Source organism: Trichinella spiralis (assembly GCF_000181795.1).
Source record: "Trichinella spiralis strain ISS 195 chromosome Unknown Scfld4, whole genome shotgun sequence".
Lineage (NCBI taxonomy): Eukaryota > Metazoa > Nematoda > Enoplea > Trichinellida > Trichinellidae > Trichinella > Trichinella spiralis.
Genome location: NW_003526943.1, coordinates 1,991,003 through 2,015,944, shown reverse-complemented (window position 1 = coordinate 2,015,944; position 24,942 = coordinate 1,991,003). Strand labels below are relative to the sequence as shown.

The 24,942-nt window shown below is 31.7% G+C and overlaps 7 protein-coding genes across 7 annotated transcripts; 4 read left to right on the top strand and 3 right to left on the bottom strand.

The window, feature by feature from the left end:
- Window positions 1–87: 87 nt before the first annotated feature.
- Window positions 88–4,390, bottom strand: Tsp_00546 (conserved hypothetical protein). The gene is made up of 19 exons (XM_003376247.1): window positions 4,343–4,390; window positions 3,674–3,742; window positions 3,568–3,639; window positions 3,133–3,215; window positions 2,859–3,067; window positions 2,632–2,793; window positions 2,368–2,560; window positions 2,191–2,305; window positions 1,981–2,114; window positions 1,581–1,917; window positions 1,461–1,528; window positions 1,319–1,388; window positions 1,165–1,247; window positions 920–1,082; window positions 775–828; window positions 620–697; window positions 447–521; window positions 257–324; window positions 88–190 (listed from the first exon to the last, which is right to left on the bottom strand). Exons 1-19 carry the CDS (start codon window positions 4,388–4,390, stop codon window positions 88–90), a joined length of 2,184 nt encoding a protein of 727 aa, XP_003376295.1.
- A 660-nt stretch (window positions 4,391–5,050) lies between these two features.
- Tsp_00547 (glycylpeptide N-tetradecanoyltransferase) lies at window positions 5,051–11,291 on the bottom strand. Its single transcript, XM_003376246.1, has 9 exons — window positions 11,072–11,291; window positions 10,844–10,968; window positions 10,697–10,788; window positions 10,035–10,205; window positions 9,849–9,957; window positions 9,622–9,792; window positions 9,386–9,550; window positions 6,832–6,911; window positions 5,051–6,734 (listed from the first exon to the last, which is right to left on the bottom strand). The coding sequence occupies exons 1-9, from the start codon at window positions 11,289–11,291 to the stop codon at window positions 5,051–5,053; spliced, it is 2,817 nt and encodes a 938-aa protein (XP_003376294.1).
- Window positions 11,292–13,211: 1,920 nt separating this feature from the next.
- Window positions 13,212–14,160, top strand: Tsp_00548 (hypothetical protein). Its single transcript, XM_003376245.1, has 4 exons — window positions 13,212–13,299; window positions 13,329–13,452; window positions 13,808–13,982; window positions 14,146–14,160. Exons 1-4 carry the CDS (start codon window positions 13,212–13,214, stop codon window positions 14,158–14,160), a joined length of 402 nt encoding a protein of 133 aa, XP_003376293.1.
- Window positions 14,161–15,124: 964 nt separating this feature from the next.
- On the bottom strand, window positions 15,125–16,055 carry Tsp_00549 (conserved hypothetical protein). Its single transcript, XM_003376244.1, is given in 4 exon segments — window positions 15,125–15,281; window positions 15,298–15,410; window positions 15,450–15,494; window positions 15,966–16,055. 4 exon segments carry the CDS (start codon window positions 16,053–16,055, stop codon window positions 15,125–15,127), a joined length of 405 nt encoding a protein of 134 aa, XP_003376292.1.
- Window positions 16,056–17,678: 1,623 nt separating this feature from the next.
- On the top strand, window positions 17,679–18,954 carry Tsp_00550 (ribosome biogenesis protein RLP24). The gene is made up of 5 exons (XM_003376243.1): window positions 17,679–17,711; window positions 17,768–17,860; window positions 18,236–18,422; window positions 18,481–18,544; window positions 18,735–18,954. The coding sequence occupies exons 2-5, from the start codon at window positions 17,780–17,782 to the stop codon at window positions 18,895–18,897; spliced, it is 495 nt and encodes a 164-aa protein (XP_003376291.1). The 5' UTR covers window positions 17,679–17,711; window positions 17,768–17,779; the 3' UTR covers window positions 18,898–18,954.
- Window positions 18,955–20,164: 1,210 nt separating this feature from the next.
- Window positions 20,165–21,034, top strand: Tsp_00551 (conserved hypothetical protein). Its single transcript, XM_003376242.1, has 3 exons — window positions 20,165–20,205; window positions 20,709–20,736; window positions 20,852–21,034. Exons 1-3 carry the CDS (start codon window positions 20,165–20,167, stop codon window positions 21,032–21,034), a joined length of 252 nt encoding a protein of 83 aa, XP_003376290.1.
- Window positions 21,035–23,170: 2,136 nt separating this feature from the next.
- On the top strand, window positions 23,171–24,038 carry Tsp_00552 (conserved hypothetical protein). The gene is made up of 3 exons (XM_003376241.1): window positions 23,171–23,211; window positions 23,713–23,740; window positions 23,865–24,038. The coding sequence occupies exons 1-3, from the start codon at window positions 23,171–23,173 to the stop codon at window positions 24,036–24,038; spliced, it is 243 nt and encodes an 80-aa protein (XP_003376289.1).
- The last annotated feature ends 904 nt before the right edge of the window (window positions 24,039–24,942 follow it).

Here is a 24,942-nt window from a genome sequence, read left to right as displayed (position 1 = left end):
CTTTTTGTTCTTCATCATAACTAGAATTTGGTTAAAATTTCCGTCAGTGGGAGGAATTTTACCAATGGATCAAAATTATTAATAGTGTCACTTCATATCACAGGCATTGGCCATGACGCAGATGCATTCACTGAAGGCGCCAATCAATTTCGTCTGATCATCACCATGGAAATGATTCGAACATGCAAGACTGAAATATTAAAAATCAACAATAGAAAACAATTGCGAATTTATGACGACGTTGTAATTTGATTACTTTTGTATTTCGGTGAAATATTGTTGACGATGATCCAGAGATAAATGCTGCAACAATGTCGGCAACCTCTTCAAAGAATACAAAAAATATTCACTTCTTCCGGACATCTACGCAAAATAAATAAATAAATAAATAAACAAACAAACAATTGTAAAAAAGCACATTACAATGCAACTTTTAAATATGTAACTTCTCCACAATGGACAAAACATCGATGGCATAATTGACAACGAATGCAAACACTTCTGGACAACAGCACACAGATCTGATGAGTAAAAAATTTTATTAAAACAAACAAAAATTTTAATCTTTTTCAAAGATGGAATTTTCAAAAGAATTATCATATTCAAAAAAAACAATAACCTCACCTAAACGCGATACGATCAATTTCATCGATGAAAATTGTTCAACATCTGCACATTTCGAATCCAACAAATCTTCCTGAATTAACAAACCAAAATAAATATAATAATAATAATAACGAATAATCTTTATCAACAAATGGTTCAATAACTTACCGTGTCAATCCATGGCAATGATAGCAAAGCAGTAGCAAAATTAACATGATGAACCTTCATTTCTGGGCAATTGAAATAGAATCCATATTAAATGGAAAAAATAAATTTCGATAAACAACAACAAAAGCATCATTTTACTGTTTACAAACGCCAGCAAAATTAATGTAATCGTGTCGATCAAAAGTTGGAACATGGAAGCCGCTATGTCGGGATTCAAGCCGTTCAAATTTGGCACCACCACGGCGAAACCATCTTGCATTGAAAACAGCCGATCGCAAATTTCACACTTGAATATGTCAAGAGCTTGACTGAAACAAAAAAAAATAATTTAAATCAACCAGTATTAAAAAATGGAATTATATTCATCAAATATATGCATAAAATTTTAACCGAAATTTTGACGACATTTGCTCCTCTTCTACGTGGAAAAGTACGCGCAGAAGAAAATTGCACGTGGATAATGCTTCAATAACCTGAAAAAATTTGATGAAAAGACAAATAACTGATATGCTTTTTTGTAAAAATATTCTCATTTATGCCATACTGTTGCCGGTTCTGCAAAGCCTTTGGTAATTTCATCCAACATTTTCTGGTAATATTCAAAAATGAAGCAACTGAAAAAACATGTCATAAGTAAGTAAATAAGTAAGCTCTTCGTGGTAAAGCTGCCCACATTCCAACTGTACCTGGTTGATTCACTTGTCCATACGAGATCACAAAAATAAAACAAATGACTGAGCAACATTTCCAATGGCTAAAAATAATTGTCCAGTGGAAGTGAAAAAACATATAAAAAGCAAAACTACCTCAGCTAGAAGTGTCCGCGAGATTAAGCTATCCAAAGCCGCTTCGAAACAACAGCCCAAACGGTTGGCAATTTCTTCGTCTACTGGCGGGAACAGTCTCAAATTTGACAAACAATAGGTGAACATTTCCAACAGGCGGATGCGCAACTTTGCATCAAACGAAGCGAAATTTGCATTCACAATTATCCGCTTCAGACGTTCGCAGAACTGAGTCAACATTTTGCTTGTAATTTTTTGAAACAAAATTGAACAGCCGACTGGTCGTTGATGACCATTCGCATATGCTGTACAAAATTGCAAAACTTCAACCAAAAGTGTGCAAACGTGTTCTGCATTTCTACAATAAATTAACAATAAAAAAGCTTTTTCTATTTTTTGTCATTTTTTAAACTTTACTTACACAAAACTGCTCGGCCAGTATTCAGCTAACCATTCGATGAATGCGAAACAGTGATCAATAAAAAATGGACCCAAATGCGGTGGAAATACCGTCTTCTCATTGCAAATTATATTCAAAAGGCACGTCAAACTTCTCTGAAAAAAAATTAATTCGAATGCAACACGTATATAAAATATATTATGGAATATTTTCAAATAAGTACCAACTAACCTCTTTTAACTCAAAATCGCCGTCTTCAAATTGATCTAAAATGGTAATCAAAAAACATTCCAACCAATTCGACTGTACGTTGATCAGTATTGATTCTCGTTGAGTTATAAAATCACTGAAAAACAAAGAAATAATATTTCCTTTGACGTGTATTTCAATTTAATTAATTTTAATGACTGATACCAGAAGAAACGCTGAAATATTTCGCACTGATCATTGTCTGCAATTTCAAATTCCAAATCAGTCATGTGAAAAGTTGGATATTGTTCACCGACACTTTCCACTTCCATAGATCTCAAACCCAACTGAAATGTGTATGCCATTTTCGTTCCAGCCTTGTTCAACGCTTGACTTCGAATATACTGAATTTCTGAATTTATCAATATTCAAAAATAAATTCTTATAAGCGTTGAAAGTGCCAAACAAAAAAAAACAACTGACTACAAAATTCAACAATAAGCCTTTCCATCACTGACACGCTATATCGTTGACCAAGAGCGTTGAAAATAATCCGAGCCATTTCCATTATTTCCTCTTTTAACGCTACAGAACCGTAAACTGAAAACACTCCCAACGTTTTCATCAGTGTCCAAGAATAAAATGCTAAAAAATATAATGACAAAATAAACAAACATCTGAAATTAGTAAAGTGCAAAAAAGAATTGTACTTGTAGCAATTTCAGCATCTTTACTATAATTTGTCAGAACTGCTGGTCTTTCTCGAATTAATTTGGTAAAAAATCTCATTTCAGTTTTGTAATAGCTGCCGTCGCCCGTATTTTGAATATCTTTCAAAACGCGAGAAGGTAACAATTCAAAATGAAGCAGATAACAAAGATGATAAGTATGACTTCTGTTAACTTTCTGGCCTTCGACACTTGAAATTCATTCACAACACAATTAGAACAACATCGACACAAAGAAACGAAAATTCAAACTAACTTGTAAATGGACAAGAGCCTATTCAAATGCTCACCGAACACTTCAATGTCATCTTTACCATCCTGCTCCTGAATGGACAACAACTTTATAAATAACAAAAAAAGTATATTTAAAAAACATCAAAAATACTGCAGAACCCTTAAATGATTTTTCTCAATAATGATAAACCTTGTTTACATTATACTAAATATAAACTAACTCTGTCAGTACAGTAGAGCATTCAGTAAAAGAAAACTTTAATACTAAATTAAATGCACTGCAGTTCTACATGTCCTACTGAATGCAAAACAATAATCTAAGAAAATATCAGCAAATTTAGTAAACTTATAAATTAAATTCTGACAAACACCAGAAAAAGTGACCGTCTGCTCATACCATCTTCTCATTCATTGCGTAACTGTCTTCGACAAATGCTACTTTCGATCACAAATTTACTAAGTCCTGCAAAACAGTACCCGTAAACAAGTTGCAAAAATATTCAATTTGCATCATACAAAAAAGTGGAATCTAAAAATGAAAATCAAGTATTGTTACAAAATACTGTATTTTCAGCTAATTCATTATGTTTTTTCATATTAGATGGAATTTCAATAAATAAAAAACTGTAAAACTATAATTAAATAAACAAAAATAAATAAATAAATAAATATATATATATATATGATTTAGTTTAAATTTGAAAATTGATTATCTTCTAAATTGTAAAATATTTTAGTCGTTGTATTTCATCCTAATGATCTATAATTATAAACCAATTTACTTTTATTGTTAGAATGGGCACTAATCTGCACCGTAATAGGTGCAATTAAATGTTAAGAAATAATGATAACACAAAATACATGTGCAAATGCGCAAACTACGTCAAGTTTTCTTTGTCATTGTTTGACAATATTATTTGTATGAAAAACAATAATTTCCAATTAACATGCTATTACAAGGTTTCACTTGCTATTCAATGCTACCATTGATGATTTTCACATGTGACAATATTATAAAAAGAATTCCTAAACTGCTATGCAGGTCATTGTATACCACGTATAACAACGGGAGTTCAACAAAGGGAATTACAAAATGATACTGGAATATCGTTTAAACATTGTCTTATGGGAAAGAAAGCATTTTTTTGAGTCCAAGAGTTTTGTCGTCAAAGGTCCAGAAGTTATGAAATTTTTGAAACAGTCATATTTTTAGCATCGTCGGATAATCATACATTTCGTAACATTTTCTGCTTAATTAAATGGCTGTTTTGGGTATACATGTGAAAATAAAATTAAAAATTTCCAGAACCTGTTATATTTTTAGAAATCAACACTTAACGTTAGACAAAATTGTTTAGGGGAAAATAGCAGATTTTCACATCAGGAATTTTATAAAATCCACATCAGCATTATATTGCATCATAATACATCGGTTGATCATTTTTCAATTTAGTTTTATAACATTTTTTTCCATTCATTTTGCATTTTGTTTGTAATTTTCAAAATAATTAATCACTGACACGACCACTTTACTGATAGCATGATTTTATGAAAAGCATACCATCGCGTTTCTGTTTTCAAACATACTCATTGTTGTAAAACTGGCTACTTTGCATTCGCTATTTTTATTCTGATAATTTGCTTATCTTGTTTGCATATTTTCTATTGTTTTATTCTGGGTTACGCTATTGACAGAATGACACGATGCCCGTTCACTCTAACCCGTTCATAGACAAAGTGATGGTGGACTGTTGCTGAAAAACAAAAGTAATAGGCATAATAATAATAATTAATTTAATGATTGAATAATGACAACAAATGATGAAATAGTAAAAACAATAATCTAGGAAATAACAACAACAATATATAGATAAATAAATAAATAAATAAATAAATATATATATATATTATTTCAAAACAATGCAATGGTGAGTTTGAAATTATCGGTAGTAGGTTGAAATGCGGGGAATCAACGATTCCTCTTCTCCCAACATCTTCATTCGCCACTGTCTGATTTCCATAAAGAAAATTATAATAGATAATACGACTATCGTCCCCAATAGCAATACAGAACCACTGATAATGCGCGTTCGACTCCAAATAATCATTTGGGTCAATTTCCAATGTTTAGGCTTGTCAGCTGGATAAGGATTGACATAGGTTCTTGTGATCGGCATTAAATCATGCTTTTCGAACGTCGCCTTAGACCAAACAGCGACGCCTACTTTGAGTCTGTTGTCGTTCCACCTATGCCAACCAGTGGAGATAACTTTGTAAGGCAACAACAATGACTTGTAAGCGGTGCTGTACATCAGCGCGCCTGCATATTTGTTCACGGTGCCTCTCCAAGTAATCAACTGCAATTGAACGCTTGAACCAGGCCAAGACATCAGGTAACTGTCGAATGGAAGTGGCCAGCATATTTGAATTTTTATAAAAATCGACTGCAATGTTCTCTCGGACAAGATGAACAATGACGACGACCTACCGGAAACGTTGCGCAAAAGCATCACATCCAAAAATCCATCTTCGGATAAATCGTAAAAGGCTGCATTGGTCAGTGAAGGGTCCCGGTAGAACGGCAGACGTTTGTCGATGCGAAATTGCCGTTGCGAAGGGTAGCTGGTCATTAAAAAAGCCGCCCGTTGTCGGTTCGCGTTTTCCAACACTGCCAACAAAGCTGGATATCCGCTGTGCAGATAATCGCCGGCTTGCAAACTGAACGTGGATGACTGGTTCAAGTCGACGACCAATCGCCAGATAACGCCATCCGAGTCGGTAGTATTTAATGTCCAGGCGGACCATCGGCCGTCAGACCAGACCATCATTGTCGAGTCGGTTTCGGTCAGCACTGGCACCATCATGTCGATCAGACCGTCGGCGTTGAAGTCCTCGAACAGTGGCTGACCAATTTTCGTTGAACTGCTCAACAAAAGCAACTGCTTTCTCGGCTCCTGCAGAGGTTCGATGTCTCCATCTAGATGAACCCAGCTTCTGCTGGTCTCGTTTATAGTCCAGACCTCAAACCCGACCAACGAACCATTTTTCACTGTGTCAGTCATCAGCACCAGCTCGGGAATCAGATCGCCGGTCATGTCAACAAAAGCCACCGAGAATGGTCGACGAACTGGTGATATCAGCTCGACCATGAATCTCTGTTCGACAAACTGTCGGCCGGATCTTCCACTTATAAAACATGCTATCGAACCATTTGACAGCAATGCCAAAAAATCTGACTTCTGGTCACAATCGCAATCCACCAGCTGCGGTTCATCCTCTATATCGTACGTCTGTGAATCGCAGAAAAAGTGCCTCTCAGAACCGAAACAAACATGAACTTTGGATGAATTCGTCGAAACTATATCTTTAGTCGTCACAAGTAAATCTGGATACATATCACCGTCAAAGTTGCCAACAGCGACGTTGACAATATTCCGATTCCGAAGCAATTTAATAGTGAAAGAGTCAGCAAGCAAAAATCCCGACCCATTCTGTTTAGCCAAATAAAACTGCAAAATGTTCGGTTCTACTTTGACAACCAAATCGAAGAAAAGATCTCTGTCTAAGTCAACGTAAGCTAGCACTTCACCATCAATTTCTGTAACGATGTCTGATAACTTTGAACTATCACAGTGTAGAACAGCAGACCCGGAGATAATAGAAATTATTAACGACAGTGCATACAGAGTGCGTAGAATTGCACTGAAATGTGTTCCTTTACCTGAATACGATATCTGGCATAACATGATACCTTTCCAGAAATGCAATATCAACAAGAATTGAATACAGAATACAGCTTTTCTAGATCTTGTACTATTAACTGCAATATTCTAACAATATCTCAGCAACAAGCCTACTAAAGAAAAAAAAAGAACTTTTTGATGAAAAGAAACCGATATGCATTATTTCAGAAATAAAATAAAAATCAAAAAAAACTATTCAACGTACTTAAGTACACAATGCGGAATATATGACACAAATTTCAGAAACGCTTCGATAACGTCTATGCAACGCTAATGCAAAGCAACCAACCAGCACCTATGGACTAATCTCAAAACAACCACGCAAACTATGGTACGTTCATTTCATGATTCTCAGGTACAATGATCACTCATCAAATCATTACCATTACCATTATAATAGTAATGAATAGCAAATATATAAATAAAAAAAGAAATAGACAAAAAAAGATAAATAATTTAATTATTTGCAATCATGCTGTGGTATCATCATTTAATTATTTCCAGCGCCCATGTTACTTTGTTATCATTAAAATTTTAATGACAATAAAGTTATATGTAATACTGTTACCGTAAACTTCTAAGTTGGTGAAAAATTATAAATTAGAAGTATGTTTTAGTGAACGTTTGTTGATATTTATGTTTTTACTTTTTGAATATTTTTTCAAATTAACTTTCAATTTTCAGTCGGTCAGTTCATTTTTCAGTTAATTATAAATGTCAGTTTCTTTGTGCAACAATTTGCGGACTTATTATCGTTTTGCCTTCTCCTCTGTTCAGAAGAGGTTTAAGCAAACTCATTTTGGATTTGAACCGGTTGATGAAGAAAAGAAATGGCAGAAAGGTGTGCGTTTAGTAATTTCACCATTTTGTCAGTAGCCGTGCATAACAGTGTAGGGTTTTTTTTCTAGTATATGAAGTTTTTGAAAATGTGGCTACTCGTTATGATTTGATGAATGACGCGATGAGTTGTGGCGTGCATCGGCTGTGGAAAGATGAATTTGTACGCCAGATGCATCCGTTGCCAACGTTCAATATTTTGGATTGTGCCGGCGGCACCGGCGATATTGCTTTTCGTGCCGTTGCTCACTCGGTTCGAAATGGCCAAAGCTTGGGAACTTGTACCGTTACTGTGGTTGATATTAATCAGCCAATGTTGAATGTCGGCAAAGCGAAAGCTGAACAGTTGCATTTGAATGGCAAGCATTGATATTTTCTTTCAGATGTATGCTTTTATTCGACTTCTTTTTCTTTGACAATAAATAGGCATTTCCTGGATTCGGGCTGATGCTGAATGTTTACCATTTGAATCTGAATTGTTCGACATTTTCACTATTGCCTTTGGCATTCGTAATTGCACGCATATTGATCGAGTGAGAACGTTTCTGTTTACTGTCTTTTACAAAAGCTGTGCAAGCAATCACTGTTCAGGTAATAGGTGAAGCATATCGTGTTCTGAAACCTGGTGGCCGTTTTATGTGTCTCGAATTTAGTCATGTTCAATCCAAATATTTGTCAAAGTAACATTTCATAAAAATGAGCATTTCTCATTTTCACACTGCTTTCAGACTTTATGACTGGTATTCTTTCAACATCATTCCTGTACTTGGAAAGATAATTGCTAACGACTGGAATTCTTATCAGTATCTTGTAGAAAGTATACGTCAGTTCCCAAATCAGGTTGTAATAATTTGCTTTACATCACTCTGACTGTATTAATAAATGTTTTTCTTTTTTAGGAACGCTTTGCTGAAATGATCGAAATGCAACGTTTCAAAAAAGTGTCTTATAACAACCTCTGCAATGGTGTCGTGGCAATTCATTCTGGTTATAAACTATGATTGTTGTAAACGAAGAAACAAACTTGCAATAGAACGAATGTTTTACTTGTTTTCTCAACAGAAAGAAGCATACAATGTTAGCGAGAAATGGCAAATCATTTTAAACACGCATAGTTGTATATACCAGGCATATTTTCGCACAAAACACAGAACTGTTGCATTATGAATGGAAAATAACAAAAAACCTAAATGAGATAACTACATATTACGATGCTATATATATATATATATATATATATATAATAAATCAATTCAAATGATATATATATATATATGTGGATTTTGTATTTACATATTGTAAATTGCTTAAATAGAGTCAACTTGAACATTTATATCTTGGAAAAGGGTTTCTTTTCTGTCGTCATTCCAAAATCAATCCAATCTAAAAGAAAGTATTGCTCTTATATAAATCATTGTTCATTAAAAAAAGATTTCACAATAAAATGAAATATTCAAACAAAAATATTAATTTTAAATATTCTTACGAAACTACCTTATCCGGAGGAATAACTGGACAGCGCCAATTGTACAAGTAATAATGCAAATGGCCATCACCCTTGCCAAATTTGAGCTTTTCTAGAAATACTTTGTTGTCCATTAAATCCAACGCATTGAAAACGTCATAATTTGCCTATTTGAAAAAAAAACAATTATTTAAAACATTCTCAATATCATTAGATAAAAATATGCTTACATTTTTAGCAACAACCAAGATGTCGTGCATCAAGTCAACCAACGAAGTTTTTGTAGCAACGTTGTAAAATGCATACGCAGCGTGAATTGATTTGTAAACTGGATGATGCATAACGCTGGATGGCAACGTGTAAAAACTAGCAAAGTCAGTAACTACACCATCATTCTGAAATCAATGAAAAAACATTTAATGCAGGTATACTGAAATGCTAAGAAACATAATTTCCATAAACAGACTTCGACTACGTAGGTATCCACAACATCCGGTCTGGGAGTGAACCAATACTTGAACTGCTCTAATGAATAAACCGGAGCCAAATCGAATTTCTTTAAATATTCTTCCAATAGAAGAAACGCCGCTTCCATATCCGCTTCGGTAATTCGTCTAAAGCCAGCAGTGCGGACCTCCTAAATAAATGAACAGTAACTAATTTCAATAATTAAATCAAAAATAAATAAACTACCTTTGGCAGACGATACAGCTTCATCGTGCGTTGAACAGTCATGTTTTTTCCAAGTTGAGAAAAACGAACATCAATTAATTTCTTTGGATTTAATGAACGATGCCAGTAGCTTAACAAAACAAAAATTCACTACATTTTCCAATAAAACAAATATGCATCCAATTGCAAGTTTGATCTCATTCTTACCGGCAAGTGCTTACAGGGCGAGGCAGTACCACTCCAGCAGTATAAACAGCTTGAAATATTCCATGCAAATTTACACGCCGAGTGACTTCTCGAATTAACACCGGAGCTACACGTTTAGATCTCAACTTTTTATGAACACACAAAAAATTAATTTCCACCATACAAATGAGCCTAAGAAACATATACATAAAATATATAATAACAATGAATAATATCACATTCAAAATACCGATTGTAGATTCGTATCATTGCAGGAATTGCACTAATAAAGCCGATTAACTTTTTGCTTCTCTTCGCTCTTACCCCAATATGCCAATCAGATTGCCATCCCGGGGGTTTCAGAGCCCTATAGTATAAAGCCAGTTTAAAATTATAAAGCTAACTTACTCAGTTTTCATTGTATGGCTGTCCAAACCCATAAAATAAACAAATCAATCAATACTATCCTCTGTACATATATTAACAATACATTACACTGCAAAAATTACAACACTGTAAGAAAAACTTTTTAAAACTTAAAAAATATTGCTTGAAGCAATAAAATCGAGAGTAATTTAAACAATCAAATTAATTCGAATTAAGTGTTGACACTGCAACAACTAACATGATATGATTAAACCAACTGCGCGTAAAAATTTGCTAATGAGTAACAGTAAACATACCATTTCAAGAATTCAAGCGAATAACCAAAACGAAACATATTATCTTCGTCTTCGACATAATTCTCTTGCAATAACATGTACGTTTCTTCCATCTAAATTAATTTTAAGTTAATATTACAATTTTGAGAAAAAGAAATTAATAAAGACTTGTTCTTCATTGTCCACGTCAACGTTGCACCATTCAAATCCTTCAGGAAGCGAATATGGCTCCTTTCGAACATCCTCAATCTTTTTATTTGGTTCTACGGCTTCGCTGCTCAACACATTTTCCTCTGAAAAAAAGGAAAATATTAATTAAAAGTGAATAAATTTTAAAAATAAACATACCAAACTTTGGAACTGGTTGCGTGTCCCAAAAATGGAAAGTTTTCTTACGAGCCGCTTCGATTGACTTCGGCTGCGTTCGATAACCATCAGACAACGTCAACAGCGTGAAAAGCTTTTGCTTCACATGATATTCGGGTACAGTCATAACAGAAACATTCTCCTGTTCAGGAGATGGATCCTTGGCACCGCTGGATTTTTTTAAATCTCCATTTTCTTTTGGTAAAGCATTATTTCTATCTTTGTCATGATTGTTATAGATCGTATCCATTTCAGTTTCAACCTGAAATATGCATAAGCACTGTATTATTATCAGTTTATTTATCAATATTCATGTTTTCATCTTTATTATGAGTTATCTTTAAAGCATGAAATAATCATGAAAGCAGAAACAAAAATGAATTCGGCAACAATGTTATTAAAAATATTTTTACTTATTTTACTAATGCATATTATTTTCACTCTTAATCATAAACTAAAAGCAAAATAATGCTTGTCACCTTTGCCACTTTTCTTCGGGAAACAGCAATCAAAATTCAGTTGACAAGTTTTACGAACGCTACTTATAGCGAAACAAAGGGCAGTGAGAACAATCAACTAAGCAAATGCAGGCTACCATAGTATTGGAAACAACATACAGTAATCCCATCTAAAAAATAAGCATAATTATCAAAATATAATACATATATAAATTTATAATAATTAATTAGTTCTAAATAAAATATTTTTTAGAACTAAAAAGCCACATTATAAAATAATTGTTACTATTATTAATAACATATAAATTTGCATATGAACAGCTGATACTCTTTGAGCTGATGGATGAGTCACTTTCTGATTGGTGAACTTTGATTTATCGTAACGCCTACTTTTTGCTTGTTTTCCTGCTATATAGTTTTTACTTAAAAGGGTTTCGGTCTCGTTTGTGACATCAAAGGCACGCCGATCGTAATTTGATTAGTCCTAAATTTTATTGGCTGTGAAGCCAATAAGCGCAAATAAATTTCACTGGCTATCGTTTTGATGAATTTTATTTGTTGTCTTCAAGCTAAATTTCATTGGTTACGGTTGTAATACATTCTATTTGTCGAATTTCGGATTCTTTTTTAATGGTCAGTTTTCTGATATTCAAAGCTTTACTATTTATGTTCGCTATATATTAGCAGTAGCATTAAGTAAAATTAAAGGCTGACTAGCATTTGAAAATTATAAGCTTGCAAACAAATTTTCTTGCGGTTTCATTTTTGAGTATAATTAATTATATTCATGCAACTGCCGATGAGATCTAACAAATTTGCTTTACTTTAAACTAAACTGACTCGGTTTATTGCGTGTGTACTATTCAGCATTTTAAAGACCTTGTTCAAAAGTTTGCTTTCTATTAATTTATTTGTTAATTTGATGAATTTGTATATTATTTTCAGTGGTAAAAGTTTATTGCGATAAAATGTCCCTTGTTTTTGAAGAAAGGGAATATAAACTGAAACATACTGGTAAACAGAAGAAATACTAGGATCGTTATAAAGTATATTTTCAGTGCGCAACAAGTGTCCATTGTTATTGAAAATTAATTTCGGTATAGGATAAAATAGGCTGCAGGGGTATAGGATAAAATGTGTACAAGTTTAGAAGTTACTGCCGTTATTAGTCAGAAAGGTCACGTGGAAAAGTTCCTGATGGATACGCCATATTACTGAATTTCATTTAAATAATTAATTATAATTAGTTTCATTAAATACCATTAAATATTAATTTTTTAATATAAATAGAATGAAAATAGTAAGCTTGGAATATCAGAAAACTGACCATTAAAAAGAAACCAAAATTTGACAAATAGCACGCATTACAATGTCAACCAGTAAAATTTATGTTCGCTACAACGAATAAAATTCATCACAACAACAACTAATGAAATTTAACTGGTGTGTAAACCAATGAAATTTAAGACCAATCAAATGTCGAGCGGCGTGCCTTTGAAGTCAACAACGTGAATAAACCATTTTAAAGCATTTCTATGCCGGTCAAACGATTTTCAAATTTCAGAAATTGATGCTACTCTGCCCATGTCATTTCGCATTTGTACTTTTCACGCACAGTGTACGAAACAATACGCTTCTGTATATACATATGTAAATCAATACTTGATAAACAGCAAATCAATAAATATTGATTAACTGTGGTCTATTTAAAAATGGAAAATAACTACATTTACGTAATAGATCATTTGAAAAATAATAGGAATGCACAGAATTTAATAAAAGTTTGTCAACGTCAAGAGCGTTAGAAAAATCAATAAATCATCACACAGACAAATGCCCGGATGGCAAAATGGTGAAAGTACTTCAGTACCAAAAAGTAGGTGTTACGACAAATCAAAGTCAACCAATCGGGAAGTGCTACCCACAAAAGCATCCGCTCAAGGAATATAATTTGTTTGAATTTTTCAGGAAACAATTGTAGATAATGTAATACTCGATTAATACTTACGCATATTTTATTTGATCTTATCTGTAAAATTTTGCTTTTGTAAATAATCTGATAAGCTGCTTTTATTTTATATTTCACAAAGTAATTTATATAATTTTCAATGTGAATTAATAAATGCAGCTCATTTATAAGATTTTTGAACTTTATAGTAGTCCTTACATTTACAGTATGCTTTACGTATCCCACGCTAGCTTTAGTTTTAAAAGAATTCACATTTATTAATACTTCATTTAATTCTGCGTTTTATGCGAATGTTTTATGATTTGATGTTTACAATAATTTTATATGAATTTTATTTAGAACAATGAATGAATCCCGAAATGACTCGAAATTGTCTGGTGAGCCATTGGAAGAGCTGGCGGAGTTGAATACTCGGAACGATGTTATCACTTTCCTTATATGGATTGGCTTAATAGAAACCGGTACAGCATTATGCATTTCAATAACTTTAAAACTGAATAAAATCATGTTTCAGGTGTTTACCTCTTGAAAAGCATTGGATATGGAATATAATGCATATCTTAATTCATAGACAATGAAACTTCTTAAGGAATGGCAATAAACTTTTTGGTAAAATGTATTATTTTTGTTTTCTTGTCGATAAGTAAATAGTCATTTAATATTTATTTCACTTTCAGGAGAAACAAAGTTAAGCATTAAAAAATAGATTGTAGAAACGAGAAGTAAAACTATAGTTGCCAATCCAAAACAAGAAAAGTGATAAGTTTGCTACATGAACAAGAACTGTAAATGAAAAACATTTGAAATTCAAATTCGTGCGTTATCATATTATATTACAATAATTTTTCCAAAATACGTAATGTGAAGTGAAAATTTTGCGTAAGCTCATTTTTTCATAGTGTGTCACTATCAATAACTGAACAATAAATTTGTGAATAATAAAAAATGAAAAGTTAAAATTATTAGAAAAAAATGTATAGCTAGTTTCACATAATTTATCATTCAAAGTTTAAAATTATAAAATTTTACTCAAAAAGAAAAACTAAATTTTCTTTCAATACAAAATAAAAAAAAAACATTGCATCTTAGAAAGCACTTAGGTACAGTAAAAGCGAGCAATTTTTAATTTAATTTAGTAAAATAATCGAAAAACGTATGGCTTTACTTGCAAATCAAATGGCACTGTAATATTATAGATTTGTTAAAAAGTATGCAAGTACAAAACGTGTATTTAACGTTTTTCACAATGACGTCAACACTATTGAAAAATTTCCTTATATCTTGAATTTTTTTTTCTTCAGAGAATTATTTATTTTTGTCTTTACAGCGTTATTGTTGTATGTTTCGATAATAAATTCGATTGATTTTTCTTTTATATTAGATAGTTATTCATAAGTATATGAAATTTGAAGAATTTATTATAGGAACTTCAGAATGAGTGATAAAAAAGCTGGCAACCACCACAGTCAGAAAGATGGTCACGGCCAAGATGGTCGACATGAACTGAAGTTGACAGGTTCAGAGCTGAATGACATGCTTGATCAAGAGACTGGTACTATGCCTGCGAGTATTTTCAAAAAAAGTGGCTTGAATTTTGTCGAGCTTAGTTATTCAAATCTGAGTGAAATTCCGAATGAAATTGGCAATGCTTGTTCATTAATTAACTTGGTTTTGCGCAACAACAAACTCACCAGTCTGCCAGATTGTATTGGCCAATTGAAACGTCTGAAAAATTTGGATCTCTCTTGGAATAAGTTGACCAGCGTGCCGTCCACACTGGTCAACTGTAGCCAACTTCAACTGCTGAATGTTTCTGGAAATTGTTTAACAAAATTGGACATCCAATTTGATCAGCTAAGCTGGTTAATTCATGTGGATGCTTCTCACAATCAGCTTGTGGAATTTCCGAATACAATTTGTTCGTCTGGTTTGATTCATCTGACTGAAATTCTGTTGAAAAGCAACAAAATTGAAATTATACCCAAAGAGTTGGAAAAATTGCCGATGTTGAAAGTGCTGGATTTGTCTGAAAATCAAATTAAGCACGTTCCGAGGGAGTTAAGTTCATGTTCTAAATTGCGTGAATTATTATTAAACGACAATCCACTTAAAGACAGACGCCTTTTGAAACTTTTAAAAGAAGGACAAACTAAAGTAATTTTAGATTATGTAAAAAAGAGCCGTGCATCTGATGAAGCAGCAACAGACAAATCGAATTCAGGAAAAAAGCCAGCCACACCTAATAAAAGAAAAGATTCACAAGATCAAAATAAGAAACTCGACATATTGGTCAAACCGTCTGATGAAAGTAATGCTATAATTTGGTGCAATTCTGTTGCCAACGTGCGGCCATATCTTGTATGTTGTATTGTGCGCGGCTTAGATTTTTCTGATTCAAATAAGAAAAAACTCTTCATCACAATGCAAGTAATTCAATTCAATTTTATTTTATATTATATTTGTTGTTTTAAATGATCTACTTAAGAGCAAATTGCACTCCAATGTTTGCAATAAGCGGATACTTGGAACTGTTGCTACACATGACTTGGCTAAAGTCCGCTTTCCTTTGAAATACACAGCTCTTCATCCGGAGAAAATAAAGGTGAACAAAAAACAGTTTTTATTCAGTTTTTTGTGAGAACATAATTTTGATTAATTATAACTGAATTTTAATCTTACATTTATTGCAATTGTACAACGAATCGTTTCGTGGTCTCATCACAATTTATACTATACTGATATTTCAATTTTTGGATACATCCCTTCTTGTATTGTTTCCAGATCAAACCATTGAACAGAACATCGGAAATGACGGCAGCTAAACTGATGAGTGAACTGAAAGCTGGTGCAGAAGCTTTGAGAAAAGAGAAAAAACGCAATGTTCACTCGGGAATTCACCAGTAAAAACTTTCATACTGTACTTTTTGTGTACAATTTTCAGTGTTTCTCATTTCAGGTATATTTATTTATTAGCAAGAAAATCAACATATCCATGCTTAATTGATGCTGAAGGAATGGTAATATCTTTACCGCCGTTAACCAATGGTGATATGACAAAGGTGAGTTGACCGAAAGCTGGTTCATTTATTGTCCTTTACTTTTTGTTTTTATGGCATGATGGTTGATTAGACCAAAAATTTTAAACTTCTATCAATGTATTTACATAGGAAGTGCACTGGACAGTGCACGTAATTTGACATTATGACATTTATTATTTGTAAATTATTTTATTTGTCATTTTTGTTAGACGGTTTTGTTAAAATATTTATAAACGATGTTGATGTAAATTGTAGTTACAATTTTAGATTTCTCCAGAAACTAAAGATATTTTAGTAGAAGTGTCAAGTGCGGAATCTTTTGCATCCTGCATTCACATTATGCAAGAATTTATGAAAGCTCTTGTTGACTACTGTCATACTTTCAGTCATACTGAAAATGAAAAATTTTCACAACTGTATCAAGAAATATCAGTACAGCAAATCAAGGTATTGTTGGAAAATGAGAAGACGATAAAATCGGTTTATCCTAGTATTAACGATTTGAATTTTGAAAATGCTTGTGTGATTCGAGACAAGTGATGGAATTAGTAGCAGTTACGCTCTGCATCTTTAAAAGTAAATCAATGATAGTCTTTGCAGTTTATCATCGTTGAAATTGATGTTTTATGTCAATCCATTCATTATATATTCTTAGTTTGTTACAAGATTTTTGCAATACATTAAAAATTGCGCAATAATAGCAGTATTTATTCTTCACGTTTTGTTTGCGAGTAAAAAATTGCATTCAAATTATTTTTTGTAAATTACTCTGTTTAGTAAATTAAAACAAATTTTAAAAAATTATTTAAAAACCTTTAGACAGAAAAACATTCTTTTTTTGTTCAAAAATTCTATTTATTACACTTTAAATAATTTCAGAATGATGTTTCAGCATTTAAATTTACATTTGTACTTATGTTCACATTTGTACTGTTACAGTATGCTTAATAAGTTTTATTATAATTTTATAATTTTAATGGCTCATTTTATTGTAGAATTCATTTTAATGATTACGTTAATGATAAAATTTTTTGAGATATTAATTTAATTTGTATTAATTAGCTGTTAAACCATTTTTTCAAATTCTGTTATTTCTAGTACCTTATAGTAGTTCTTATTTATTACTTTGCATGCATGCATATACACAAAAAATTATACATTATGCATTAAGTGATGTTCTGATATGATTTTTTTCTATGCTTCATGTATGAATATTTCTATATTAAATGGTATTTCTGTCATTTTTCATTATTGTTTTTAGAGTTAAGTTACCATGCGCTTGGAAAAGTGTTACTTCTGTTCGTCGACAATTTATCCTGGTCATGGAATTATGTTTGTTCGAAACGATTGCAAGGTTACTTTTTATTAGGCTTAAGTTGTTATTTTTAAATCATTTACTTTAAATGATAGCTTATTTAATTAAATTGCTTGTTTTATGCGATTTTCTATCGTTTGTATTTATTTTAAGATGTAGTTCCTTTCAGTGAAAATTTGAATGCATTTTTATTTGTATATTTCTTTATAGCTGTAAAATATGCCAGACCGCATAAAGCAATAGAGCAATTAGAAATTCTTAATGCATTTTTTGTAATATTACTATGCACGAATGATTTTAATATGAGATTACAGTGATTATGAAGCTTTTATGGATATTATGATTTTTTTCTGGTGATTGTAAAGAAAACTCCCGTTAATCTAAATCGGTTAACATATTTTTTTGATAATTTAGATATTTCGTTTTTGTCGAAGCAAATGTCACAAAAGTTTTAAAATGAAGCGAAACCCAAGAAAGTTTGGTTGGACGAAAGCTGGACGTCAAGTGATGAACAAAGACTTGTCGAATGATTTATCGCTTGAATTCGAGAAGCGCCGAAACGAGCCACAGAAGTACGATCGCAATGTTTGGAATAAAACGGGTAAAGTTTCTTTTTTACTGAAAATCACACTCCAATAATTAAACATTAACACTTACAGTTGACATAATGAAGAAAATAGAATCGGTGAAGCAGAAACGGCAGGCACTATTTATTAAAAACAGGTATAATTCATTTTTTACTTTATTACTTTTTTCTGTAATGAGATTATGCATTTTTGTACATTACATTTATAATCTGATTTATAAATAGTACATATATAATAATAATGCACAATATATCTTGTGAAATGCTTCCGTCTTGTGAAATCAATGCTTTTATTATGTATGGTTTATATTCGTTTATTTTTCGCAGACTGAAAGCGGGAATCGAGATGCGAAAGGAAAGAGATCAAATAAATATGAAGAAGAATATTCATTTACTGAAATCACCTGCGGCTATGATAACATTTGTCGAAGAAGAGGTTAGCGATGAAAAGGAAGTGTCTGAAAAGGTTGAAGCGATGGAGGAAAATTAAACATTTTTGAAATTCTATTACAAAATGAGAAACAGTATAAATAAATATTTGGAAAACTGCATTGTTTTTGATGCGGATAAAACGTAAATTTTAATTACTCAATTAATACTGCTAAATTCAAACTGCTAAAACTACAAAAAAGTAGTCAGCAACAAAAAACGATAAAATTCAGTGTTAGGAGAGCAGGAATTATTTCAAATGAAAGAGTAACAAAATAAAAATTAATTGCAATGCACCATTGAAAAATCATACTAACAAAAGCAATAATTGAAGGAAAATTTGTAGAAAGTCCAATTCGATTATGATGCCAAGATGACAATGTTTATCATTTCATAGAAAACTTTTTTATCTATGCACCAAAAAAGACAAAATTACAAATACTGCTTATTAAGTTTAAGATTTTTTTACTTAAAGACTCACAAGCGAAAATTACTATAAGAGAAAGTAACAGAAAATAAGAACAACATCCAACTAAACACAGATTCATCAGCATTTCGAGTTGTTGCGACATGATACTCATATATGCTTTTATATCAGTCAGTTATGCGGATGGAACAGAACATTAGCAAATTTATTAAATGAAAGCTGTTTAAGATTTGATAAGAAGGAAACGCATGCACGTAATGAAAAAGCTAAAAAAGAATATAATTTTCAGATGATTTTCAATTTAAGCCTTTATATCAACCAAATCAATCTTTATATCAATCAAACAAATCAAATCTAAGATATAATTCAAGAATGGGAAAAAATTTACGATTGCTATCTTAATAATTATTTTTATATAAACATTTTAAATTGAACAGGTGATTTGCAAGCAAGAAATTATTCGCAGAAGTAGGTACAACAGTGGCATCATCAAAAAGCAAACTAAGTGCAGAAACATTTCAGCAGGGCATTAATAAACATGCCGCATTTCATAATAAAAAAATTTGCTTATTGATAACATAAACGACATGAAGTTATTTGCTTACAAATTAGAAAAAAAGCAATGCCTACACACATGATTCTGAATTCAAAACACGGCAATGCAAATAATACAAGTATTTCATAAACTAAAATGACTGGCTAATTTTTCAATTAACTAATATAAAAAAGCACTTAATATTTTATTCCCATTTCTCCGCAACAAATACCTATTTGAACAGCTGTGTATGTTTATGTAGCTATTTCGTATTTAGAATAACAACTCCCACAAAGCACCATTTGATTTTCAACTATAAAAGGATGAACAAAACGAAAAATATCATACACTAACAGATTCATCAAAATGAAATTCTTTCTTTGCATTTTGGCCATTGCAATTTACACGTAAGTAACAATTTTGATATATCTAACTTGGTATTTTTCACCATGTATTATAAGCATAAAAAAAATAGCGCATGATAATAATGTATTAAAAGTGTTACCATTATTACAAAAAATAGGCATAAAGAAGACTATTGTCCAATAAATGAATAAAAATGAATATCATATGCAAAATTCAAAAGCACAATACATTTTTGAAATCACATTTAACTTCAAAAAACAGTAAAACATGAAAGCAAACTTTAATATCTAATACCTAGAATTAAAATGTGATTTTAAAAACAAACATTATGTCCAAGCATTAATTTCTTTTGAACATTACAAATTGTTCCAGTATGAAATCCATAAAAAAATGTGCACACAGATAATTCTCAAGAGCAACGGTTAAAAGAGCTGGATAACAAGAGCTAAATAAATACAATTAAAAAAATTTATAACACACTTGCATACTAAAAATATAGACGTATTTAAAATTTTAATCATGAAATGATTGGAACATTTTTCAGGGTGTCAGCTGGTTTGCTTGAAGATATCGTAAGTTAAAGAATGTTTATTCAAAGATTCACAAAAATATAAAATACAAAAAATATCAAATGAGCTTACATCGATTTCCACCTAACTAACAATCTTTGCATTCATTTTACTGTAGCTGAAAACCGAAACGGGAAAATTTTGTGCTGAACAACAATGCGAACAACAGTATAAAGCATATCAGCAGGCAGCTGAAGAATCTGCGACAAGAGGATATCAGCATGCTCAACAAGCATCCCAAGATTTCGTAAACTGTTTTGTTACATGCAGAGTGGGACTTGCACGCCAACAGCGATCATAAAATAACAAGATATCATAACATATTCATAACAGATGTGAAAACACTCCTAAATCAATATTCATTTATGTGTGACTTTTAATTATTAAAAGAAATCATTCATTTTGCAATTGTTATATTTTGTCTTCATTAAAGTTGTCCGTTGAGTAAGTAATATTGTTTTGAAATATTTCTATTTTAAAATTTTTACATACATGAAATCATCTATAAATGAAATGACCTAATGATGAAAGCAAAGTTTTATAACTAGCAATAGATAAATCTGCTGTTTTATCTTTGTGAATTAATTGCAATCTCCTGTTTTCACATTGTAAATATTTCAACATGCAACGCGCATTGCTGTTGGCAGCCTTCCATTATGCAATAGTTTCTGCATGCAGAAACATTTATAATGAAAGTTTACATTTTATAAATTTTAGTAATTAATGAGTTTTACATTTTCATCGATAATTTAAGAAATCACTGTTACTGCATCGCATATATTATTATGCAAATTCATATTGAATAACAAACGTTGAATCAGTGAAACATGGTGTTTCACACGTAATGCAACAGGTACTGACTTTTCCGTCCCTTTTACTGTCAGAAAACGCGCCTCCCTTGCCGATCTCATTTTCGTTCTTCTCAGCTCTTAGCCGCTTTGCTGTTGTCTATATTTCCATACGTTCAATTGCATGTCTCACTGAGTAAGGAGACGGATTCAGTGCACGTTTGTTGAAAATGCTGCTTAGAAGACTCTTTCCACATTCCATCAGAAACGATCTTCTACTGGCAACATCAAATATCAAGCAAAGATAAAAAAATACAAACAAGCAGCTGATGACAGAAACACCAAAAGAAATAGCCAGTATAACAGCAAGCAAAATATCAGTACAACAATGTGAAAGTGTAAATCATATAAAAAGCATTTTGTTTTGATTGGCTGTAATGTTTCACGGCACACTATTTACAGGCGGCCTAAGAATACAATCTGGGATATGCATTTCTTCCACAACGTGTGCTTATATATCTCTATACAGTACAAAAAGTGTAAGAAAAAGGTGCTAGTTGTGTGGAGGAAAAGAGGGCAGAAAAATTAGCAGTTGTGTCAGCAAAATGTGGAATCTACATCTCCAGTGCTAATTACCATGTGATTGGAGAAGATTAACATGATCAATTTGCCATGTCAAAAAAATAAAATAACTGCTGCAAAGGCGGTTTTGTCATATTTTGTGGCACGTAGAAAAAAGATGATGATTTTAATTTATCAATTTTTGATAAAACAACATAAAATTATTTGCAGTGGTTTCTTTGAAAAAATTTAGATGTAACTGATATTATTCAAGCTTTTTCACACGCTTTTCAAAATCCGGGTAACGTAACCCAGTAATCGAAAAGCGCACATAGCGCGAACAATCCATCAGTAGGTAAATACAGTAGTGCATAATGAAATTCGTCCAATGCTGCTTACCATATGAAAGCGAATAAAGCAAAAATAAAAACAGCTCCAAACGGTCTGATCAGCATTATTCTTCATGCATTCATTAATTTCAGATTTTATTTCAACTTTAATTGTCATGTAAAGAGGTGAAAAGTTTTTCAGTGATTATTTGAAAATTCCACCCCATTCACAATACCAGTTTTTACTGATTTATTACATTGAAAGTGTATTTTAATTTCAATTCCAAGTATGTTAATTTCTATAGAACAAAGTAGCACTATAATATTATCAATTGCCACATGACGATTTTTAAGCAGACTTTTCGGGAAAATATCAGAAAAATATGGTATTTACAAAAATTGTTATTTGTTTACCAAACGTTCAGAACTAAATTCCAATAAACAGCAGTATATTTATATGTGTATGCATGCCTGTCATAACTATAATTGCAATAATTGAATAATCATTCATGCTATAATACCTTGGAATAATTGCGCGCAAATTTGCAATTCTTGAAAAGTAGCATTTAATTTGAAGAAATAATAAATATTTATTTTTCATGTCGGATTACAGGAATCATCCCCTGCATCAAAAGTGTATTTAATCAGTTGCAGATTTGTTAATATTTACAAAAACACAGCCCACATGCTTTTTTATGAGATTTTACTATAAAAGGATAAACCACACCAAGAATATCATTCACTAACAAATTTTTCAAAATGAAATTCTTTCTGTGCATTCTCGCTATTGCATTTTACACGTAAGTAATAATTCTCATATTTCTACTGTGAAATTTGTCACTATTTGCTATTAGCATAATAAAAACAGTATATAATAATCATGCATGATAAGTGCTATAAGAGTCGAATAAAATAATGGGCATAGAAATCGCAGCAGCTAATTAAATCGATGAAAATAAATATCATATGCTAAATTGAAAAGCAAAATACATAATTTTTTAATCACAATTTATTTCATGAAAGAGTGTGTCATTTGAAAATTAATTTCAATGTATAATATCTTGAAATGCAAATTCTGTCAGTGCATTTATTTTTTTGAACATAATTAACTATTGCATTATGTAATCCATCAAATGTAATAAAATAATGCATAGCACGTGCACTTTTGAAGAGTAATATTAGAAGAAATCAATAACACGAGCTAAATAAATATGGTTTTGAAAGTTCAGAACTTATTTGCTTACTGAAAAATGCTGATTTATTTGACGTTTCATGTATAAAATGTGTGAAACATTTTTCAGGGTGTCAGCTGCTGTGTTTGACGATATGGTAAGTTCAAGAATATTTATTTGCAGATTTATATAAATAAGAATTATATAAAATACATCAATAACGATATGACTTTATGTTGATTTTCACACAGCTGTTTATTGTTGCATTCATTTTACTGTAGTTGAAAACCGAAACTGGAAAATTGTGTGCTGAACAATGCCAGCAGCAGTATGCAGCCTATCAGCAGGCAGCTCAAGAATCTATGACTAGAGGATATCTACATGCTGAACCAGCATCTCAAGATTTCGTAAACTGTTTTGTTAACTGCCGAGTTGGTCTTCTTGGTCTGCGATGATCATAAAATACCGTCACTTATCTTAAAATATTGACAATCCATATGAAAATATTTATTTATGTATATTCATTTATGTGTAAATTTTAATTATTAAAAGAAATCATTCATTTTGCAATTGTTATATTTTGTCTTCATTAAAGTTGTCCGTTGAGTAAGTAATATTGTTTTGAAATATTTCTATTTTAAAATTTTTACATACATGAAATCATCTATAAATGAAATGACCTAATGATGAAAGCAAAGTTTTATAACTAGCAATAGATAAATCTGCTGTTTTATCTTTGTGAATTAATTGCAATCTCCTGTTTTCACATTGTAAATATTTCAACATGCAACGCGCATTGCTGTTGGCAGCCTTCCATTATGCAATAGTTTCTGCATGCAGAAACATTTATAATGAAAGTTTACATTTTATAAATTTTAGTAATTAATGAGTTTTACATTTTCATCGATAATTTAAGAAATCACTGTTACTGCATCGCATATATTATTATGCAAATTCATATTGAATAACAAACGTTGAATCAGTGAAACATGGTGTTTCACACGTAATGCAACAGGTACTGACTTTTCCGTCCCTTTTACTGTCAGAAAACGCGCCTCCCTTGCCGATCTCATTTTCGTTCTTCTCAGCTCTTAGCCGCTTTGCTGTTGTCTATATTTCCATACGTTCAATTGCATGTCTCACTGAGTAAGGAGACGGATTCAGTGCACGTTTGTTGAAAATGCTGCTTAGAAGACTCTTTCCACATTCCATCAGAAACGATCTTCTACTGGCAACATCAAATAATCAAGCAAAGATAAAAAAATACAAACAAGCAGCTGATGACAGAAACACCCAAAAGAAATAGCCCAGTATAACAGCCAGCAAAGTATCCACTACAACATTGTGAAAGTGGAAATC

What these genes read in the sequence shown, in the direction of transcription:
- Tsp_00551 (XM_003376242.1), top strand. Translation starts at nt 20,165, where the DNA reads ATGAAATTCTTTCTTTGCATTTTGGCCATTGCAATTTACAC. An exon ending in TTGGCCATTGCAATTTACAC is followed by an intron (nt 20,206 to 20,708) that starts GTAAGTAACAAT and finishes AACATTTTTCAG; the next exon opens with GGTGTCAGCTGGTTTGCTTG. An exon ending in CTGGTTTGCTTGAAGATATC is followed by an intron (nt 20,737 to 20,851) that starts GTAAGTTAAAGA and finishes ATTTTACTGTAG; the next exon opens with CTGAAAACCGAAACGGGAAA.
- Tsp_00548 (XM_003376245.1), top strand. Translation starts at nt 13,212, where the DNA reads ATGGAAAATAACTACATTTACGTAATAGATCATTTGAAAAATAATAGG. An exon ending in AGTTTGTCAACGTCAAGAGC is followed by an intron (nt 13,300 to 13,328) that starts GTTAGAAAAATC and finishes ATCATCACACAG; the next exon opens with ACAAATGCCCGGATGGCAAA. An exon ending in CCGCTCAAGGAATATAATTT is followed by an intron (nt 13,453 to 13,807) that starts GTTTGAATTTTT and finishes AATTTTATTTAG; the next exon opens with AACAATGAATGAATCCCGAA.
- Tsp_00550 (XM_003376243.1), top strand. Translation starts at nt 17,780, where the DNA reads ATGCGCTTGGAAAAGTGTTACTTCTGTTCGTCGACAATTTATCCTGGT. An exon ending in CAATGTTTGGAATAAAACGG is followed by an intron (nt 18,423 to 18,480) that starts GTAAAGTTTCTT and finishes TAACACTTACAG; the next exon opens with TTGACATAATGAAGAAAATA. An exon ending in GCACTATTTATTAAAAACAG is followed by an intron (nt 18,545 to 18,734) that starts GTATAATTCATT and finishes TATTTTTCGCAG; the next exon opens with ACTGAAAGCGGGAATCGAGA.
- Tsp_00552 (XM_003376241.1), top strand. Translation starts at nt 23,171, where the DNA reads ATGAAATTCTTTCTGTGCATTCTCGCTATTGCATTTTACAC. An exon ending in CTCGCTATTGCATTTTACAC is followed by an intron (nt 23,212 to 23,712) that starts GTAAGTAATAAT and finishes AACATTTTTCAG; the next exon opens with GGTGTCAGCTGCTGTGTTTG. An exon ending in CTGCTGTGTTTGACGATATG is followed by an intron (nt 23,741 to 23,864) that starts GTAAGTTCAAGA and finishes ATTTTACTGTAG; the next exon opens with TTGAAAACCGAAACTGGAAA.
- Tsp_00546 (XM_003376247.1), bottom strand. Translation starts at nt 4,390, where the DNA reads ATGTATACCCAAAACAGCCATTTAATTAAGCAGAAAATGTTACGAAAT. An exon ending in GTACTGTTTTGCAGGACTTA is followed by an intron (nt 3,216 to 3,567) that starts GTAAATTTGTGA and finishes TTATTTATAAAG; the next exon opens with TTGTTGTCCATTCAGGAGCA. An exon ending in GCTTATTGTTGAATTTTGTA is followed by an intron (nt 2,561 to 2,631) that starts GTCAGTTGTTTT and finishes TGATAAATTCAG; the next exon opens with AAATTCAGTATATTCGAAGT.
- Tsp_00547 (XM_003376246.1), bottom strand. Translation starts at nt 11,291, where the DNA reads ATGGATACGATCTATAACAATCATGACAAAGATAGAAATAATGCTTTA. An exon ending in TCGCTTGAATTCTTGAAATG is followed by an intron (nt 10,206 to 10,696) that starts GTATGTTTACTG and finishes TATGTTTCTTAG; the next exon opens with GCTCATTTGTATGGTGGAAA. An exon ending in TCTTGGTTGTTGCTAAAAAT is followed by an intron (nt 6,912 to 9,385) that starts GTAAGCATATTT and finishes TACAAGATCTAG; the next exon opens with AAAAGCTGTATTCTGTATTC.
- Tsp_00549 (XM_003376244.1), bottom strand. Translation starts at nt 16,055, where the DNA reads ATGAAGAGCTGTGTATTTCAAAGGAAAGCGGACTTTAGCCAAGTCATG. An exon ending in CGCTTATTGCAAACATTGGA is followed by an intron (nt 15,495 to 15,965) that starts GTGCAATTTGCT and finishes TTTGATTTTCAG; the next exon opens with ACAAATCCAGCACTTTCAAC. An exon ending in CAATTTTTCCAACTCTTTGG is followed by an intron (nt 15,411 to 15,449) that starts GTATAATTTCAA and finishes ACAGAATTTCAG; the next exon opens with TCAGATGAATCAAACCAGAC.